The 21,956-nt window shown below is 43.7% G+C and overlaps 2 protein-coding genes across 2 annotated transcripts in view; one reads left to right on the top strand and one right to left on the bottom strand.

Annotated features, from left to right (window-relative positions):
* The window catches only part of c22h17orf75 (chromosome 22 C17orf75 homolog), a 30,522-nt gene that overhangs the window by 6,722 nt on the left and 1,844 nt on the right, over window positions 1-21,956 (top strand). The window contains exons 3-9 of the mRNA XM_073026431.1: window positions 1,009-1,134; window positions 2,399-2,545; window positions 6,003-6,060; window positions 8,028-8,147; window positions 12,138-12,202; window positions 15,258-15,394; window positions 19,177-19,280. Of these exons, the coding sequence (XP_072882532.1) occupies window positions 1,009-1,134; window positions 2,399-2,545; window positions 6,003-6,060; window positions 8,028-8,147; window positions 12,138-12,202; window positions 15,258-15,394; window positions 19,177-19,280 (757 nt within the window). The remainder of the gene's footprint in view (window positions 1-1,008; window positions 1,135-2,398; window positions 2,546-6,002; window positions 6,061-8,027; window positions 8,148-12,137; window positions 12,203-15,257; window positions 15,395-19,176; window positions 19,281-21,956) is intronic.
* Window positions 11,545-21,956, bottom strand: part of rhbdl3 (rhomboid, veinlet-like 3 (Drosophila)) — a 56,134-nt gene continuing 45,722 nt past the window's right edge. Inside the window, exon 10 of the mRNA XM_073026438.1 lies at window positions 11,545-11,803. Coding sequence (XP_072882539.1) covers window positions 11,679-11,803 — 125 coding nt within the window. The 3' untranslated portion in view covers window positions 11,545-11,678. The remainder of the gene's footprint in view (window positions 11,804-21,956) is intronic.

The raw sequence follows: 21,956 nt of genomic DNA, 5'->3' as shown, positions 1-21,956 counted from the left end.
GGACCAGGTCTTTATGTATATTTAAGATAGATAGATAGATAGATAGATACTTTATTCATCCCCATGGGGAAATTCAACTTTTTTCCAATGTCCCATACACTTGTTGTGGCAAAACTAATTACATACAATACTTAACTCAGTAAAAAATATGATATACATCTAAATCACTATCTCAAAAAGCATTAATAATAGCTTTTAAAAAGTTCTTAAGTCCTGGCGGTAGAATTGTAAAGCCTAATGGCATTGGGGAGTATTGACCTCTTCATCCTGTCTGAGGAGCATTGCATCGATAGTAACCTGTCGCTGAAACTGCTTCTCTGTCTCTGGATGGTGCTATGTAGAGGATGTTCAGAGTTATCCATAATTGACCGTAGCCTACTCAGCGCCCTTCGCTCAGCTACCGATGTTAAACCCTCCAGTACTTTGCCCACGACAGAGCCCGCCTTCCTTACCAGCTTATTAAGACGTGAGGCGTCCCTCTTCTTAATACTTCCTCTGCCAACCTTCTTAGGAAGTACAGTCGACTCTGTGCCTTCCTGCACAAGGCATCTGTGTTGGCAGTCCAGTCTAGCTTCTTGTCTAACTGTACTCCCAGATACTTGTAGGTCTTAACCTGCTCCACACATTCTCCATTAATGATCACTGGCTCCATATGAGGCCTAGATCTCCTAAAGTCCACCACCATCTCCTTGGTCTTGGTGATATTGAGACGCAGGTAGTTTGAGTTGCACCATATCACAAATTAAGGCAGAGAATGATAGATTCTTGATTGGTCAGGGCAGAAGGGGATACGGGGAAGTAAGCAGGAGATTGGGGCTGAGAGGAAAAATGGATCAGCCATGATGAAGTGGCAGAGCAGACTCAATGGGCCAAATTGCCTAATTCTGCTCCTATATCTTATGGTCTTTATGGTCTAATATACTCTCCACTACAGATCTATAGAAGCTTGTCTGTTGAAGGTTATAGTTTGTGTGACACCTTTGTTCTGGGCCTTTCTGTTTCCTGCAGCCTCTCTTTATTGGCGTCCAACCTGCCTGTCCTGGCTGAAACAGAACTCCGAACATTCATGATAAAACGGCTCAGTAAAGGAGCATTTTTTGCTGGGATGGGCTCTATTGTAGCAGTGGATTTGAGGTAAGAAGTACACAAAGAGCTATAATTATAAGGAGATTTCCATAAGTACAACACATTCCCAGAGCACCTTAAAAATGACACTCAGCAAACTGTGTTTTTAAAAGTAGTCATTGTTAAAACTTATGAAAATTCAGATATTAATTTAATTTCATCAATCTCTCAGCAACACCAGTGTAACACAGGCCATAATAATCTATATGGTGATGCAGGCTGAAAAGTAACTATCTGGTTCAGATCAATGTATCTGGAGTGTAGCATACAGTTCTGGTTGCCCCATAGCAGGAAGGATGTAGGTGCAGATGTCTGCCAGGATGCTGCCTGGATTAGAGGGCACGTGCTGTAACAAGTCTGGGTTGTTTTCTCTGGAGCGACAGAGGCTGAGGGGAGATCTGATAGAGGTTTACAAGATGATGAGGGGCGTAGACAGACAGTATCTTTTTCCAAGGGTTGAAATGTCTAATACCTGAGGGCAGGCATTTAAGGTAAAAGGGGGCAGTTTCAAAGGAGAGGATGTGAGGGCCAAGTATTTTACCTAGAAAGTGGTGGAATGGAATGCACTTCCTAGGGTGCTGATAGAGGCAGATACATTAATGACTTTTAAGAGACGTTTAAATAGGTACATGAATGTGAGGAAAATGGAAGATTGTATGGGCAGAAGCAATTAGTTTCGCTGGCCAATTAATTACTTATTTAGTTGGTTTGGCACAACATTGAGGGCTGAAGGGCCTGTTCCTGTGCTGGACTGTTCTGTGTTCTAATGAACCAGAACACTTGCAGGAAACCTACATGGTCATGGGGAGAACATAGAAACTCCTTACAGTCAGCAGTGGGAATTGCATCTAGATCACTGACGCTGTAAAGCCGCTATGCTTATGGGAAAATGTATGGAATCACAGAACAGATTTCAAGGATCAGAGATTTTTGTCATGTTGAACTCTCCCTAAAATATTTTCAGAACAAGTGTTGCAGTTGTTGGAGAGAGTTTAGTTCTGGAACTTCTCTTGGCGATAGTGAGTGGCCTCTGGTAGGTGTATAATGTTAGTGATGCAGCTGTATAAAATGAGCTTCATTTGTCACATGTACATCGAAACATTCAGTGAAATGTGTCGTTTGTGTTAATGACCAACACAGTCCAAGGATGAGCTGGGGGCTGCCCGCAAGTGTCACCATGCTTCCAACACCAATATAGCAAGCCTGCAACTTACTAACTACCTGGCCTGTACGTCTTAGTGTCTGTGCAAAACTAATGTGTGTTTGTTTTCAGCATTGCCGAGCAGTCTGTGGCTTGTTACTACTGTCTCCTTCATCAGGACCAGCCTGCAGGGGTGGAAAATGACAAAGTGGAGTCCAAAGCTGTGGTCACTGATTACATTCTCTGCTTTCTGGGAAGTACCGAGAAGAGTCTTGAACTATATCCTTCAGTGGGACAGACTCCTGACAGGTTTATCCGATGGCCATTGAAGGTCAAGGGGTCCTTGGTTTGGGATGTGTTAGCTGTAGGGGACGGGGCTCTATGCTTTGGCACAGTGAAGGAGAAGATGGGGCCAGTGCTCACTCACCTACACAATACAGTTGTTAACTTAGCCAGCTCCACCATGACACCTTCCAAAAAACCATGTCTCAAGTAGACGGCATCCATTATTAAGGGCCCCATCACCCAGGGGTGCCCTCTTCTCATTGCTACCATTAAGGAGACTGAAGACACACACACTCAACGTTTCAGGAATAGCTTCTTTCCTTCTGCCGTCAGATTTCTGAACGGACAATGAACCCATGAACACCACCTCACTTTTTTTTCTCTCTTTTAGCAATACTTAATTTTTATGTATATTGTAATGTATAGATTTTTAAAATTATGTATTGTACTGCTATTGCAAAACAACAAATTTCACAACATATGCTGGTGATATCAAATGTGATTTTGAACAAATACTGCTGGATGCCTTTGTGTATGTGTATGTGTGTGAGTATCAGAATCAGAATTGGAATCAAGTTTAATATCACCGGCATGCATTGTGAAATATGTGATATTGCAGCAGCAGTACAATGCAATAAATAATAAAAAACTAAATTACAATGAGAAATGTATACAGTGGATTCCAGTTAATTGGGCCATCGGTTAATTGGGGCAGCCATTTATTTGGAACAAAACTAAGTTGAGAAAAAAGCCAGATTCCTTTTATTTATTTGGGACACTAGACCATTTAATTGGGGTAGCAGACTGTAGCCGAGTAGCTTCTAACTAGTGTTAGTCAAGTGCACCTACGTGCCTGTTAGACACTACATTGTGCTTTGAACAGTTTTAAATAACGCCAGTTACGTGTGTTAGTCTTCAAGAAGTGGCGATTTTAGTCACTGATAGTTGGCTAGAAATAAGCAGTAAGACAATTCAGAACTGTTTGGCTCACTGCAGTTTCAAGCATTCAGGGTTGGAGGTATCAGGAACGGCTGGGAGTGAAAATGAAACGATTTCTCTATTTCAACAAGTTAGAAACCACAAAGAGTTTGGAGGTATCGTCATTTGTCTTGAACGTTACAATGAAAATGAAGATTTGGAGTATACAGTCATCAACCACATTGTATGAAGGCAGTCCATTGTCTGCACTGAATTTTGTTCATATACAATTAAAAGAACACAACATGAATGAATTCCTCCATCTTTAAGTATTAGGAACTAATACACAGTTTTATAGTACTGCAGTAGTGTTGATGGTGTTCTAAATTGTTCTGTATTTCATTTAAATACATTTGTCACTCAGTCTTTTTTTTAACTGTTTCCATGAAACCAGCTAATTGGGACAGCTGCTTAATTGAGCCAAAATGAACTGGTCCTGATGTGTCCCAATTAATTGGAATCCACTGTATATATTTTTAAAAAATCTAAATTAAATAAGTAGTACAAAAAAGTGAAAAAATAGTGAGATAATATTCATGGGGTCACTATCCTTTAAGAAATCTGATGGCAGAAAGAAAGAAACTGTTCCTGAAATGTTGAATGTGTGTCTTCAAGCTCCTGTACCTCCTCCTTGATGATAGCAGAGAGAAGGGGTGACGCTGCAGGAATATGCTGCACAATGCCAGTGAATAGGCAGAGCTAACCACTCAGCCTTTCTGCAGAGGTGAAAGGAAAATGGATAAAAGGTGGGGTCAATTTCATTTTTATAAAGAAGGTCTGCAGTTGCTGGAAATTCAATGTAATACACACAAAATGCTGGAGGAACTCAGCAGGTCAGGCAGTGTCTATGAAAAAGAAAATATGTTGACATTTCGGGGCAAGGCCCTACTTTAAGAAGGGGGAAGATGCCAGAATAAAAAAAGAGAATGTTGTGGGGGGGAGGAGGATTGCTGGAAGGTGATGGGTGAAACCAGGTGGGTGGGAAAGGTAAAGGGCTGGAGAGGAAGGAATCTTATAGGAGAGGAGAGTGGACCATAGGAGGAGGGGACCCAGGAGGAGGTGATAGGCAGGTGAGAAGAGGGAAGAAGTCAGAGTGGAGAATAGAGGGGAGGGGGAGGGAAACATTTTTTTCACTGAAAGGAGAAATCAATATTCATGCCATTAAGATGGAGCTACCCAGACGGAATATAAGGTGTTGCTCCTCCCACCCTTAGGGTAGCCTCATCTTAGCACAAGAGGAGGCCGTGGACTGACATGTCAGAAAGGGAATGGGAATGGGAATGGGAATTAAAATGTTTGGCCATTGGGAACTTCCTCTTTTGGCATATGGAGCACAGATGCTTGATGAAGCGATCTCCCGATTTACGACCAATTTAGAGGAGGCCGTATTGGGAGCACTGGGCACAATAGATGATGCCAGTAGATGAGCAGGTGAAGTGTTACCTCACCTGGAAGGACTGTTTGGGGCACTGAAAGGAGGCAGGGGAGGAGGTGTCGCAGTTTGGCCACTTGCAGAGATAAGTGCCGGGAGGGAGATTAGTGGCGAGGACGAATGGAATGGACATTTTTGTAGCACCTTTTACATCTCTTTCAGGGAGTCACAAAACAGCCCACCGCCCATCATGCATTCATTTACACTGATCTCATTTTACACTCCCCACATCCCCATCAACTCCCCCATAACCCCAGATTTTACTGTTCACTTGCCCACAAGCGGCAACTTAAAGCAGCCAGTTAACCTACAGTCAGTGGCCACTCAATTAGATACCTCCTGCACTTAATGACGTGGCCACGAAATATATGTCTTCTGCACTGCAGCCCGTCCACTCCAAGGTTAGAATCTAATGGCACAGAATGCATCTGTCAGGCCACCACTCCACACTGACCGCAAAGTGTATCTCTACAAATCCCGTCTACCATCACTTGGAACGTAACTTTCCATTCAAGTGCATTCTAGATTCCAACCACTTTCACATTGAAATAATCCCTCCTTTAATCAACTCTAAACCCCTTACCCTAAACCTACGTGAATGGTGGGCAAGTTCATGGTCCCCTCTACTGCCAAACTTAGAATGGAGGAGTATTGTCTCATATTCTGTCTGAGTAGCCTCCAACCTGAAGTCATGAACATCGATTTCTCCAAATTTAGGTGATTTCTCCCTCCTCCCCACTTCTCTCTTTTTCCATTTTTAATTCTGGTTTCCTTCCCACCCCTTGTCACTGTCCGTGTCCTTCCTCTATTTTCCCCTCCTACTCTTTCTTCCACGGTCCACTGTCCTCTCCACTGGATTCCTTGTTCTTCAGCCTCCTGAACTTGCAGGGTGGTTTTGGGAGACCGTACTCTGCCCTTGGATTTGTGCCTTATCCGCAAGGGGACTGGGAGGGAGGCAAAATGGAAGTCAGATTCTATACCAATGGAAATTGCAGTTATCTTATTGTGCTGCCAGCATTTATTTACTTAGCAAGACTATACGTTCAGAATCGAGTTGGATAAATACGCACAAGGGTTGCAGTCTTTCTTGTATGCTGAGGTAAGGGATTTTTCTGTTTACATTGAAAGCCCAAGCAGTCCTTGTCGGTAATTATTTGCCATACTTGCTCTGCTATCTCCTTCAAAGTCCATCCACCAATGTTAAATATTGACATGCCCCTTATCTGGAATGTACAACCTTTCAACCCTGAAGTACTCCTGACCTTGTCCTGGCTGTCCTACAGTTAATCTTGTGTTAAGCTCTGTCAGTCATAGAAACAATTTGGTCCCATTGGCTGTATCCTATCTCTAAGTAATTTTAAATGCCTCCATCAAAATGCTCTTGCTGTCCTGTTGTTCTAATGGGAATGTTCCCATTTCTCCAGCTTTTGCTGATTTCTACTCCTTTGTATAGGGCAACTATCCTGGTAAACCTGCCGTGTGACCTTTTGCAACTTGACCCATCCAAAGTGTGGACGGTGGTCTCACTGGGGTTTTAAGGACCGTTGTTGTATCCACTCAGTTTTAACATCTCATACAGTTGGAACCCTAAACCTGCCACCCACTGTTGCTCCCAAAAGATCTGGGAAATGTTCTTAAAGATAAGATTTAAACATTAGCTTTATTTATCACATGTACATCGAAACACTACAACGTGGGCAAAATCATTTGTTTCATCAACGACCAACACACTCCGAGGATGCACCGGCATAGTATGCCCATAACTTGCTAACCCTAATGTGCAACTCTTTGAAATGTGGGAGGAAACCCATGTGGTCACAGGGCGAATGTACAGACTCCTTACAGACAGCAGTGGAATTGAACCCCAAACACTGGCTCTGTAAAAAGCATTACACTAGCCACTATGCTACTGTTCCACCCCTATGCTACCGCACCGCCCATGCTGTTTCTCTTTATCACTTTGGAATTGAACTTCAGAGAGCGCATGAAATTTCACCACTGCTTTTTTAAAGGGTGAGGAAAATTAATATGAGCTGCTATTTGTGTAATTAAAGTGTTTTGATGTTGTTTTGTTGTCATGTTTCCACCCTTTTACAATCTCTTCATAGCCTCATTCCTCCTTCCAGGTTTTCCCTCTTCACCATCCCAAATTCCATTGCTTTACCTTTGGCAAATATCCATTCTGCACCTGAAGTGGTGGAATTCTCTCCCTAAACCTCTCCGTCTCCCCATTGCCCTTTACCCTTATCTTAAAATATTTCTTAAAACCTATTGGATCCTATATAGATGAAGAATTTTTAAAAGATTAGCTTTGCTTGTCACATGTACATCAAAACATACAGTGAAATGTGTCATTTGCATCACGAACCAACATAGTACGAGGATTGTGCTGAGGGCAGCCCAGCAGAGCATGTCTGCAACTCACTAACCCTAACCGGTACGTCTTTGGACTGTAGGAAGAAACCGGAGCACCTGGAGGAAACCCGTGCGATCACGGGGAGAACGTACAAACTCCTTACAGACAGCAGAGAGAATTGAGCCCTGATTGCTAGTGCCTATGATATTGTGCCCTGATCCTGGTTGGTGTTATCTACATTCAGAGTGTATAATGAAGCCCCATCCTTTAGGGTTTGCTCATCCACATCAACATCATCATATGACGTTGCCGACCATGGTCTTTCCATGACCATTATTGATTGTGGCAAGTTTTTCTACAGAAGTGGTTTGCCATTGCCTTCTTCTGGGCAGTGTCTTTACAAGACGGGTGACCCCAGCCGTAATCACTACTCTTCAGAGATTGTCTGCCTGGCATCAGTGGACTTGTGATATGCACCGGCTGCTCATATGACCATCCAGCACCTCCTCCTATGGTTTCACATGATCCTGATCGGGGTGGGGGGACAAGCAGGTGCTACACCTTGCCCAAGGGTGACCTACAGGCTTGCGGAGGGAACAAACACCTCGCACCTTTATTGGTAGAGACATATCTGCACCCAGTCACCCTAAGGTTTACTGCTGATCAGATTAAACCTGCCCGGAGTCACTCCTTGCCCTTCTGTTCCTCAGGCTGATGCAGTGGAGCTGAACATCCGACCGTACCTGAGCAGCTGGTACAGCAATGCTGTGCTCTACATTCAGAGGGTGGTGCAGCTCTTCCAGGACCGGCTCGCAATTCTGCTCTGGGCTGTGAGTATTCCTCTAGAAAACTCGGGTGGTGGTGTTAACGATGTGCGTAAGGTCATAAGAATCAGGCCATTTGGCCCATTGATCCTGCTCTGTCATTCCATCACAGCTGATTTATTTTCACATTCAACCCTATTCTCCTGCCTTCTCCCTATAACCTTAAACGTCCTTACTAATCAAGAACCTATTACCATCTGCTTTAAATATACTCAATGTTTTGACCTCCACAACCCTCTGTGGCAATGAATTCACACCTATATCACCCTCTGGCTAAAGAAATCCATCCTCATTTCTGTTTTATTTTGAAGTTGCACCTTCTAGTCCTATTCTCCTCCACTGTAGGAAACATCTTCACATCAACTCTATCTAGGCTTTTTAATAATATGTTTCAATGATTCCCCCCCCCCCCCAAATGCTTCCCATACATTAACCCTTTCATTCCCAGGATAATTCTCGTGGACATCTTCTGGATCTTTTCCAATGCCATCCCAAAACTACTCTCAATACTTCATGCAGTCTGACTAATGTCTTATCCCAAAACTACTCACGAAACACCAAGTGCAGTCTGACCAGTGTCTTATAAAGCAACAGCATTATAATTGTTCTTGCATTATACACCTGAAGGCAGAATACGGGGTTAATGGCAGGATTCTTTTCGGTGCAGATGAACAGAAGGATCTTGAGATCCAAGCACATAGATCCTTCGAAGCTGCAGGGTGAGTTGATAGGGTGGTTAAGAAGGTGAATAGTGTGTTGGCCTTCATGGATGGGGGATTGAGTTGATCAAGAGCAATGAAGTAATGTTACAACTTATTAAAACCCTGGTTAGACCACGCTTGGAATATTGTGTTTAATTCTGGGTGTCACATTACAGGAAGGGTATGGAAGCTTTAGAGAGGGTGCAGAGGAGATTTACCAGGATGCTGCCTGGATTAGAGAGCATTTCTTATGAGAATAGGTTGAGCGAGTGAGGGCTTTTTTCTTTGGGGCAATGGAGGTTGAGAGGTGACTTGATGGAGGTATACAAGACGATAGGCAACAATATAGTGGACAGCCAGAAACTTTTTCCCAGGGAGAAAATGGCTAATACAAGGGAGTGCAATTCTAAAGTGATTGGAGGAAAGTACAGGGTAGTTTTTTTTACACAGCGAGTGGTGGGCTTGGGGAACGTGCTGCCAGGGGTGGTGGAAGAGGCAGATAAATTAGGAACATTTAAGAGACTCTAAGATAAGCACATGGATGATAGAAAAATGGAGGGCTGTGTGGGAGGGAAGAGTTAGATTGATCTTCTGCCGCTGTCTGCTGCTTGACTGGTATTTAGGGCAGCAATGGAGGTCCTCCATCTCTGGGGGTGTTCAGGGCTTCATCGTGTCAGTAGCTTCCTCTCGGTTTTCACGACTGTCAGCCATGCAAGTCCCGGGTGGAGACTCAGGAATACCATCACACTCAGATGTAGAAGGAGAAACATTGCTGGTTCTGTAACAATTTTCAGCACACCATTGTGGGCTAAAGGGCCCGTACTGTTCTGTGCTCTATTAAAAATGATGAGAGGTGGGCTTTTCTTTTCCCTGTCTTCCTCCTCACTTGAGACTTGTTAATGTGGTCTTTGTAGCTCTTGACGTTTCAGTCAGGTCAGTGACTGATCCAAGCACATTCTGCCGAGGGGTTGTCTGGATTGTGATGGGAATCCTACCCTCATCCCTTGGGCATCTTCACTGCAGTTCCAACTAACTCAACCTGGATCATAACTGCACAGGAATATAATAAATTAGAGCAGGAAAAGTGTGTGGTGTGGAACCTGCCAGGGCTGCTTCATATCCAATAACATTGGGGCTGATCTAATCTTGGCCTTGTTTCTACTTTGCTTGTTCCCCATAACCTTTGATTCTCCCATCAACCAAAAATCTGTCCCAACCATTAATAGATTCATTGTCTCAACCTTCTTCCAGCTCTCTTTCAGAGGTAAATTGGTTTATTGTCACATGCACTGAGGTGCATTGAAAATCTTTGTTTTATATGCCATCCATGGAGATTATTGTATCACATCAGTATGTTGACATTGTACAAGATAAAACAATAACAGAATGCAGAATAAAGTTTTACAGTTACAGAGAAAGTGCAGTGCTGGTAGACAATAAGATGCAAGGTTATACTAAGACCATAAAACATAGGAACAGAATTAGGCCATTTGACCCATCAAGACTGCTCCACCATTCCATAATGGCTGGTTCATTACCTCTCTTAACCCCATTCTCCTGCTTTCTCCCTGTAATCTTTGACACCCAGAATAATCAAGAACCTATTAACCTCCACTTTAAATATACCCAATGACTTGGCCTCCACAGCTATCTGTGGCAATGAATTCCACAGATTCACCACCCTCTGGCTAAAAAAAAAAATCCCTGCTCATCTCTGTTCTAGATGGATGCCCCTCTATTCTGAGTCTGTAACTAGACTCCCCCACTATAGCAAATATCCTCTGCGCATCAACTCTATCCAGGCCTTTTAATATCTCATAGGTTTCAATGAAATCTCCCCACCCCCCTCATTCTTCTGAACCCCTCCAAGTACAGGCCCAGAGCCGTCAAACACTCCGCGTCCTCGTACATTACCCCGTTCATTTCTGGAATCGTTCTCACTAACCTCCTCTGGACTCTCTTCAGTGACAGCCCAAAACTGCTCACAATACTCCAAGTGCAGTCTGACCAATGCCTTATAGAGCCTGCTCTTTCATGTATGTCGGAGCTCTTATGATGATGTAGATTGTGAGGTGAAGAGTGCATGGTATTGTCCACTGAGTCTGTTCATAACCGTGGGAGAGAAGTTGTCCTTGAGACTGGTGGTTTGTGCTTTTAGGCTTTTGTTTCTCTCTGCCCACTTGGGAACCTCTTCACAACACAAGTGCTGTGACAAGAAAGTAGCATCCATCATCAAGGACCTGTTGGATCTCTGTTTACTTTCTGACCCTTGGGGTTCTTCCAGGAGTCAGGAATGATGGGCAGTCTCAGTTCTAAGATTTCAGTTTATTTCAGAGTACAAACGAACACACAAATACTACTCAAACTGAATAAAGAGCTGAGAAACAATGCTGAGAAGTGAATGGATGTGAAGAGAAAAGGAATAAAGATAGCATCTCTGAAAAATCCATCACTTTTTTAGCTAAGTTAAGAAATTTCTTAGATAGGAATAAAATAGTTTAGGCTACATAATCAAAACAATTACCTCACATGGGTAATATGCTAATACTTAGCCAATGAAAAATGAGAAACTGTTTGTTTAGCTGCTAAACCGCTTTCTGCCAGTGAATGGGGATGAACCACCACGTACTGCAAAAAATACATGAGTTTGTTAAAAAGTACAAATCTTAAAAAAATATTATTAAAAAAAAAATCCAGGTCGTGCTCTCTACGCACTACTGCTATCGGAAGGTACAGAAGCCTTAGGTTCCATACCACCAGGCTCCTGAATCACTGTGGATAACTTCACTCACTACTGCTCTAACCCACAGACTCACTTTCAAATCCTCTTTATAACTTATATTCCCAGTATTATTTGTGATTTGCACAGTTTGTCTTTTGCACATTGGTTGTCTGTCAGTTTTTGTTTATACATGCTGTTTCTGTATGTTTTCTTGTGTGTCTTTATTTTCCTGTAAATGCCTGCAAGAAAATGAATCTGAAATTAGTCTATACTTTGAAATGGAAAACCCGTAGATTTGACCTGGTCTCTCACCTCACCGAGCAACCACAATGTATGGCTCCACTGGACACCAACCTGAAACATGATCGCGGCTGGTTTTCTTCCCTTCCAATGCCTCATACAAGGGCAGAATGGCAGGAATCCTGTCCCCCAAGGCTGGAACAGACCCATCGTCTTGACACAGTTAGGAATGAAACCTTCCTCTTCTTGGTGATTTTAATTAGCACCGTTCAGAATAGCAGTGAAGAAGCCCATGTCACTTTGCTCTCTAATATCCAGTCGTTATTTGTTTAGGCTTTGAGTAATACTCCAGTTGAAGTGAAAAGTACTGACAATGACATAAAACTGGCTGCTGAAAGGTAAGTCCTTCTCAGAATTGTAATTTGAGTTTTGTACCTGTTAACTAGCTCTGTTATGCCTGGTATTCAATGTGTTCCTTTAACAGGATGTCAGATGATTTTTAACTTCTGCTACAGCTGTATTCTTGTGCTCTGTCTCTGCACTAACACCTCTCCGCCCCCACAACCAGCTCTGCGATGCTATGGTAGGTGAATTGCTCATTGTAAATTGTCCTAAGATGAGGTTAGGGTTAAACCAAGGTTGTCGGTGCTTGCTAGGTGGTGCACTTGTAGGGTCACAAGAGCCTATTCTGGTATGTACCTCTAAATAAATAAACTTCTTGTTCAAGTAGAAGAAGTTTCCAATTTCTTGTCACTGACCTAAAGGAAAGATATTGAAAAAGAGGGTAGAGAAAATTTACAAAGATGTTGGCAGGACCTGAGTTATAGGGAAAGGTTGAATAGGTTAGGATGTTATTCCCTGGAGTGTAGGAGACTGAAGGGAGATTTGATAGAGATATACATTATTATGAATGGTATAGACAGGGTAAATACAAGCAGGCTTTTTCCACTGAAGTTGGGTGAGACTACAACTGGAGGTCATGGGTTAAGGGTGAAAGGTGAAATATTCAAGGGGTCCAATCACAAACAGAATATCTGCTGATGCTGGAAATCCCAGCAACACACACAAAATGCTGGAGGAACTCAGCAAGCCAGGCAGCTTCTCTGGAAAAGAGTAAACAGTCGACGTTTTGGGCCAAGACCCTTCATCAGGACTGGGTAACCTGATGTGGGAACTTCTTCATTCAGAGGGTGGTGCAAGAGTGGAACGAGCTGCCATCAGAAGTGGTGCTTAAGGGTTCGATTGCAACATTTAAGAGAAGTTTGGATAAGTACATGGATGGGAGGGGTATGGAGGCCTGTGGTCCAGGTGTGGGTTGATGGGACTAGGCAGAATAACAGTTTGGCATGGACTAGGGTGGCATCAAAGGGTGTTTCTGTGTTGTAATGCTCTGAATATTTCACAGGAATGGAACTGGACAAAACTGAGCCAAAGATGTTGGTAGATGATTAGTTGGAGAGGACATTAGGAAGGAGAGGCTGGCCTTGGAATTGGAAGGCTGGTTGGAAATTTGAGGTGTATTACATTCAGTGGCTCGAACAGATCCATCCTTTTCTGCCTGATTCCGTTAACAGGGATTAGAGATAATTAGTTGAAGCATTAGAGGAATTTTCAGGAAAGCATAATACCAGAGATCCAGAGTGTGCTGCACTTAAAAGGATTTGGAAATGTGTGGTGTATCTTGCAGGGCCACAAACCAAGAGTTGAAAAGTGGAGTAAGATTATAGACCGTAAGATGTTCTTATTACCCCCATCTGGCCCATCGAGACTGCTCCGCCATTCAATAGTGAGACCCAGTGACAAGGCTTCCACTCTCCTCTGTGTTAACAAATTCCATGGATTCAGTACTCTCTGGCTGAAGAAATTCTTCCTCATCTCATTTCTAAAGGGTAATCCCTATTTATGGAGGCATCCTGTCCACATCCACTCTGTCCAGGCCTTTCGGTGTCTGGCGGGTTTAGGGTGAAAGGTAGATAGATAGATAGATAGATACTTTATTCATCCCCATGGGGAAATTCAACTTTTTTTTTCCAATGTTTAAATGTTTAATTAGGTGAAATGTTTAAGGGGAACCTGAGGGGGAACTTCACTCAAGAGGGTGGTGCAAGTGTGGATGAGCTTCCAGCAGAAGTGATGGATGTGGGAAGTGGTGAACCCTCACCTTTCTGAAGTCCATGAATCCAGACCCAGAAATATAAAACGCTCCTCAAACGTTAAGCCTTTCATTCCTGGCATCATTTTTGTGAACCTCCTCTGGACCCTCTCCAATGCCAGCACATCCTTCCTTGGGGTAGCACGGTAGCGTAGTGGTTAGCACAGTGCTTTACAGTACCAACGACCTGGGTTCAATTCCCGTAGGTTCCTGTATGGAGTTTGTATGTTCTCCCTGGTGTGGGTTTCCTCCCACAGTCCAAAGACTGGTAGGTCAATTAGTCATTGTAAATTGTCCTGTGATTAGGCTAGGGTTAAACGGGGTTACTGGGCGGCATGGTTTGAAAGGTCTATTCCGCACTGTATGTCAACAGATACGTAAGTAAATAAATATGGGCCCAAAACTGCTCACAATACTCCAACTGTAGTCTGGCCAATGTCTAATAAAGCCTCAGTTTTTATATTGTGGTCCTCTCAAAATAAATACCAACAAAACATTTGCCTTCCTTATTGCTGAATAACCTGCAAGTAAGCTTAGGGAATCCTGCACAAAGACTCCCAAGTCCCTTTGTACCTCAAATTTCTGAATTCTTTCCCCATTTAGAGAACAGATTACAGCTTTACTCTGTTTACCAAAATACATTAGCCCACACTTTCCTACGCTGTTTTCCAGTAGCCACTTCTTTGCCCATTCTCCCAACCTGTCCAAGTGAGATCATAAGACATAGGGGCAGAATTAGGCCATTTGGCCCATCAAGTCTGCTTCACAATTCAGTCATGACTGACTTATTATCCCTTTCAACCCCGTTCTCCAGCCTTCTCCCTGTAACCTTTAATGCCCTTGCTAATCAAGAACCTATCAACTTCCGCTTTAAATATACCCAATGATTTGGCTTCCGCAGCTGTCTGTAGCAACAAATTCCACAGATTCACCACCCTCTGGCTAAAGAAATACCTCCTCATCTCTGTTCTAAAGGGATGTCCTACTGAGGCTGTGGCCCTTGATCTTAAGACTCTCCCACTATTGGAAGCATCCTCTCAACATCCACTCTACCTTTCAATAGGTTTCAATGAGATTCCCTCTCATTCTTCTAAACTCCAGTGAGTACAGACCCAGAGACATCGAGCACTCCTCCCCTTCTATGTGGCTGCTGGTGCGGAGAAAGGTTCGAGGAGTGAGTAACCTTACTCCATCACGTTAGATCATTTATCCGACCATTGGTAGTTAAAAGGAATTGCAGAAAACTGAGCGTGTGTGAGCAGTTACGTTATTAGTAACAGCGAATGTTGTTTTGTTGTCAGGTTTCTCTGTGCTGCCAGCCTTCAGGGTTTGTTGCAAGAGGACACCTTGGCTTCCCTGTGTAAGGCGGCGGCAGAGGAGCAGCAGAAAGTCATTGTTGTAGACTGCAGTGGACTGACTCCTTCTTTCGAAAATGCAGGTAGGAGCCCGTCAAAGCCACTCGTCACTCCGGGCAAACCCCCTTTACGTGGGAATCCTGTGCTCGCCTTACGCCGTTGTGCAGCAATTGCTGGTCAGATGCTGGCGTTGTAATGAAACAGCAAGTACTACTGAGAGGTGGATAGGGCAATCGCCTTACAGCGCCAATGATTCCTGCAGTTGTCTGAGAGGAGTTTCTATGTTCTCCCCATGACGCATGGGTTTCCTCTGGGTGCTCTGGTTTCCTCCCACATTCCAAAGGTGTACAGGTTAGGGTTTGTGAGTGCTGGGCGTATGATGTTGGTGTCAGAAGTGTGGTGACACTTCTAGGCTGCTCCAAGTACAATCCTCACTGATTTGATTGGACACAAATGACACATTTCACTGTATGTTTTGATGTACATGTAACAAGCAAAGCTCATCTTTTCTCCTGCATAGAACATAGAACATTACATCACAGTACAGGCCCTTTGGCCCATGATGTTGTGCTGACATTTTAACTGTCTCTAAGATCAATCTAACCCTCCCCTCTTACTTAGCCCTCCATTTTCTTTTCATCCATGTGCCTATCTAAGACTTTCCTAAATACCCTGACTGTAATCTGCCTGTACCACCACTCCCGGCAGGGTGTTCCTTGCATCCACACTCTCTGTGTAGACTTACCTTTGATACCCCTCCCTGTACTTTCCTTTAATCACCTTAAAGTTATGCCCTCTTGCATTCGCCATTTCTGTCCTGAGAAAAAGTCTCTGGTTGCCCACTCTCTTCAACGTGTACACCTCTATAAAAGTTAAGACCATAATATATAGGAGTAGAAGTAGGCCATTTGGCCCATCGAGTGTGTTCAACCATTCAGTCATGGACTGATCCAATTCTTCCAGTCATCCCCACTCCCCTGCTTTCACCCCATACCCTTTGATGCCCTGGCTAATCAAGAACCTATCTATCTCTGCCTTAAATATACCCAGTGACTTGGCCTCCAAAGCTGCTTGTAGCAAAAAAATTCCACAGATTTACCTCCCTCTGACTAAAGTAATTTCTCCACATCTCTGTTCTAAATGGACATCCTTCAATCCTGAAGTAACCCTCTTGTCCTAGACTCCCCTACCACGGGAAATAACTTTACCATATCTAATCTGTTCAGGCCTTTTAACATCCGGAATGTTCCTGTGAGATTCTCCGTCATTCTCCTGAACTCCAGGGAATATAGCCAAGAGCTGCCAGATGCTCCTCATACAGTAACCCTTTCACTCCTGGAAACATCCTCGTGAATCTTCTCTGAACCCTCTCCAATGTCAGTATATCCTTGCTAAAATAAGGAGCCCAAAACTGCACACAATACTCCAAGTGTGGTCTCACGAGTGCCTTATAGAGCCTCAACATCACATCCTTGCTGTTATATTCTGTACCTTTAGAAATGAATGCCAACATTGCATTCGCTTTCTTCACCACCGACTCAGACTGCAGGTTAACCTTTTGGGTGTCCTGCACAAGGACTCCCAAGTCCCTTTGCATCTCCGCATTTTGAATTCTCTCCCCATCTAAATAATAGTCTGGCCGTTTATTTCTTCCACCAAAGTGTATGACCGTACACTTTGGTGGAAGAAATAAACGGCCAGACTATTACACTTTCCAACATTGTATTTCATTTGCCACTTCTTTGCCCATTCCTCTAAACTATCTAAGTCTCTCTGCAGGCTCTCTGTTTCCTCAACACTACCTGTTCCTTCACCTATCTTTGTATCATCGGCAAATTTAGCCACAAATCCATTAATCCCATAGTCCAAATCATTGACGTACATCGTAAAAAGCAGCGGTCCCAACACTGACCCCTGTGGAACTCCACTGGTAACCAGCAGCCAGCCAGAATAGGATCCCTTTATTCCCACTCTCTGCTTTCTGCCAATCAGCCAATGCTCCACCATGCTAGTAACTTCCCTGTAATTCCATGGGATTTTATCTTGCTAAGCAGCTTCATGTGCGGCACCTTGTCAAAGGCCTTCTGAAAATCCAAGTACACTACATCTACTGCATCTCCTTTCTCTACTCTGCTTGTAATTTCATCAAAAAATTGCAGTAGGTTTGTCAGGCAGGATTTTCCTTTCAGGAAACCATGCTGGCTTTGGCCTATCTTGTCATGTGCCTCCAGGTATTCCGTAAACTCATCCCTAGCAATCGATTCCAGCAACTTCCCAACCACTGATGTCAGGCTAACAGGTCTATAGTTTCCTTTCTGCTGCCTCCCACCCTTCTTAAATAGTGGAGTAACATTTGCAATTTTCCAGTCATCCAGTACAATGCCACAATCTAGCGATTCTTGAAAGATCATTGTTAATGCCTCCGCAATTTCTCCAGCTACTTCCTTCAGAACCTGAGGATGTATTCCATCAGGTCCAGTGATTTATCCACCCTCAAACCATTAAGCTTCCTGAGCACCTTCTCAAGTCATAATTTTCACTGTCCCTTTCCAGTCAACCTTGGCCAGTTCCCCTCTCATGCCATTGTAATTTCCTTTATTCCACTGAAATACTGATACATTGGAATTTAGTTTCTCCTTCTCAAATCTCAAAGTGAACTCAATCATATTGTGAGCACTGTTCTCCAAGGGTTCTTTAACCTTAAGTTCTCTTATCACCTCCAGATCATTGCACAACACCCAATCCAGCACAGCCGATCCCCTAGTGAGCTCAACAACAAGCTGGTCTAAAAAGCCATCTCTTAGACATTCTACAAATTCTCTCTCTTGAGGTCCAGTACTGGCCTGGTTTTCCCAATCCACTTTCATGTTAAAATCCCCAATGATTATCATGACATTGCTCTTCTGACATGCCTTTTCTATCTCCTGTTGTAATTTGTAATTCACATCCCGACTACTATCTCCTGTTGTAATTTGTAATTCACATCCTGACTACTGTTTGGAGGCCTGTTAACAACTGCCATTAGGGTCCTTTTACCCTTGCCATTTCTTAATTCAACCCGTAGAGACTCTACACCTATCCTGTGTCATCTCTTTCCAATGATTTAATATTATTTCTTATACACAAGGCCACACTACCCTCTCTGCCTACTAACCAATCTTTTCGATACACCATATGTCTTTGGACATTCAACTCCCAATGGCTGGCATCCTTTAGCCAAGTTTCAGTGATGGCCACAACGTCATATTTGCCCATCTGTAGCTGAATTTCAAGATCGTCCATTTTATTTCTTATGTTGTGTGCATTCAAATACAACACTCTCAGTTTGTTGCTTTCTGTTTTAACTGCACTACGCCTCTATTGCCCTGTAACTCATTCCATGGCTGTGACTATGCCTCATCTCCTGCCTGTCCTTTTTGTCATCTCTGTTGGACACTATCTTTGAATTATTTCTGTTTTCCTCTTCCTCAGCCCTATCACTCGGGTTCCCATCTCCCTGCCAAATTAGTTTAAACCCTCCCTAACAGCTCTGTTAAGCCTGCCTGCTAGGATATTGGTCCGGTTTGGGTTCAGGTGTAACCCGTCCTTTTTGTACAGGTCATACCTCCCCAGAAGAGATACCTGAAGCCCTGCCCCCTACACCAGTCTCTCAGCCAAGCATTAATATGTTGTTGGCTATCCACTCTATGTGTGCCTGTTATCATCTTGTACACTTCTAACAAGTCACCGCTCAACATATCCTCATAGGACATATTTGACTTTACTCAGTCAGTAGTGGTCAGAGAACCAGCTGCTTTGTAAAATGTTTTTGCCATTATGCAGTGGGTGTTCCCTGTTCTCATCGGCTTATTCGTTTCTCTTGCAGTGAGCAACAAATTCTGTGAAGACTGGATTCCTTCTTTTTTAAATGGCTTTGAGAGTGGAAACCCATTCCACCTCCGGCAGATCCTGGAAAATTTTAAATTAAAGGTAAGTTACTTTTCTTTTCCGGTGTTCCTGTGATGCAGGGTCTGGTTCTGGTTCTGGGTGCACAGAGTTAGAGATCACTGCAGCACAGAAATGCATCTTTGGCCCATCTAGTCCATGCTAAACTACGACTGTGCCTACTCCCATCGACCTGCATCTGGATCATCGCCCTTCGTACCCTTCCCATCCATGTATGAATTCAAACTTCTCTTAAATGTTGCCATTGAGCCTGGATTCTTGGGGAGTTTGCACATTATAAACACAAGAGATTCTGCAGATGCAGATGATGTTGGCGCGGTGGTGTAGTGATTCACACAATACTTTACAGTACCAGCGACCCAGGTTCAATTCGCACTGCTGCCTGTAAGGAGTTTATATATTCTCCCCATTACCATGTGGGTTTCCCCTGGGTGTTCCAGTTTCCTCCCACGGTCCAAAGACGATTGGTAGGTTAATTGGTCGTTGTAAATTGTGATTAGGCTAGGATTAAATTTGGGCATTGTTGAGTGGCATGGCTCGAAAGGCCAGAAGAGCCTATACTGCAATGTATCTCAATAAATAATATTTTAAAACGCTGGAAATCCAGAGCAAAGCACGTACACACACACACACACACGCACGCACGCACGCACACACACACACGCGCACACACACACACGTACACGCATGCGCGCGCACACAATGCTGGTGGAACTCAACAGGTCAGGAAGCATCTATGGATTGGAAGAAACAGTCAATGTTTCAAGCTGAGACCCTTCATCAGGGCGCTTCCTTTCCTGAATGTGCTGGTTCTTGTGTCCATTGAGGCCATAACTCAGTTTTAATTGTGTTTTTGGGATTTTTAAGGATGACTTTGGGGGCAGAGAGGGGAGTTAGGGGTCAAGTTATGGTTTTAGGGACAGGGATTTGGGGGAATTTGAGGACATGCCAGAGTCTTAAATCTTAGGAATGTGTAGTGACGCTTGCATGCTGTCCTCAGCATGCCTGTAGGTGTGTCAGTTGTTAATGCAAACAACGCATTTCACTGTACGTTTTGATGGACGTATGATAAAGAATTGTGAATCTTGAATCTTGCGTTCTGGAGCACCATCTAGTCTATGTCCAATCCTACCTTCAGAACAGGTGGGTAAATTATTGTCACAAGTACCAAGATACAGTGAAAAAATTTGCCTTGCATGCAGTCCATACAGATCAATTCATTACCCAGTGCATTGAGGTGGTTGGCATTCGTCTGTCTCGAAGGACGATGGGTGATCATTGTCATCACAAGCCTGGGCAGAAGGTATGGACATCCTGAGATGCCCAGCTGTCAAAATCCCTCTCTCGGCCTCACCAGTGTAGTCCAAAGGAAAGCTTATGAAGCAGGAGCTGCCGAAGGGATATTCAACGACGTCCAGCTGTCTTGGGGGCTCCACTCCGGATTTGCTTTCTGGGTCTACTCCCGTAGCCTTCACCTCTCCCGAGGCTGTCCACAAGGCAGTGGGGTCATTTACCTGTTACTGGGGATCTGGTTCACGAGTACCAGGGCATGACCACACACTGGTGGGACTGCGTGCTACATGTGCAGGGGCCAGACCTCCTCCCCGTTGAGGTAGTACAAGGTAAAACAGTAACAACACCGAATAAAGTGCTAAGAGTTACAGAGAAAGTGCAGTGCAGGTGAACAGTGAGGTGCAAGGCCATCATGAGGTAGACTGAGGTCAAGACTCTATCTTATCATATTAGAGGGATGTTCAATATTGTCATATCAACAGGGTAGAAGCTGCCTTAAGCCTGCCGGTACGTGCTATCAGCTTTTGTATTTTCTGCCCGATGGGAGTTGGGAGAAAGGAGAATGTCTGGAGTGAGTGAGTTTTTTGATTATGATGCCTGTCAACCCTCAGATAGAGTAGGTGTGGAGAGGATGTTTCCTATAGTCAGAGAATCGAGAATCAGAGTTCCATTTATTATTGGGGTACATACATGTCACCACATACAACCCCTGAGATTCTTTCTCTGTGGGCACACTCAGCAAATCGTTAGAACAGTAACTGTAAACAGGATCAATGGACAACAAACTGTGTGAATGCAGATATAAATAAATAGCAATAAATAAGGAGCATGAAATAACAAGATAACAGAATCCTTAAAGTGAGACCATCGATTGTGGGAACACCAGAAATAGAATGAATGTAATTATCCCCTTTATGTTCAGGAGCCTGATGGTTGATGGGTAGTAACTGTTCTTGAACCTGATGGTGCGAGTCCTGAGGCCCCTGTACCTTCTACCTGATGGCAGCAGTGAGAAAAGAGCATGGCCTTGGCTGATGGGTATCTCTGATCGTGGATGTAGCTTTTCTATGACAACATTTCATGTAGATGTGCTCAATGGTTGGGAGAGTTTTACTCATGATGTACTGGGCTGAATCCACTACCTTTTCCACTCAAGGCATTGGTGTTCCTGCGCCAAGCCATTATATAGCCAGTCAACACACTTTCCACCACACATCAATAGAAGTTTGCCAAGGGTTTTGAGGACACGCTCAATCTCCGTAGACTCCTGAGGAAGTAGAGGAACTGTTGTATTTTCTTCGCAATAATATTTCTATGATGGGCCCAGGATAGGTCCTCTGAGATAGTGACACCCAGGAATTTGAAGTTAGAGACCCTTTCTGCCTTTGATCATATGATAATTATTGG

The sequence above is a fragment of the Hemitrygon akajei genome, chromosome 22 (assembly GCF_048418815.1).
Source record: "Hemitrygon akajei chromosome 22, sHemAka1.3, whole genome shotgun sequence".
NCBI classification, from domain to species: domain Eukaryota; kingdom Metazoa; phylum Chordata; class Chondrichthyes; order Myliobatiformes; family Dasyatidae; genus Hemitrygon; species Hemitrygon akajei.
The sequence above is the reverse complement of the archived record's forward strand: the minus strand, read 5'-3'. Positions and strand labels throughout refer to the sequence as shown.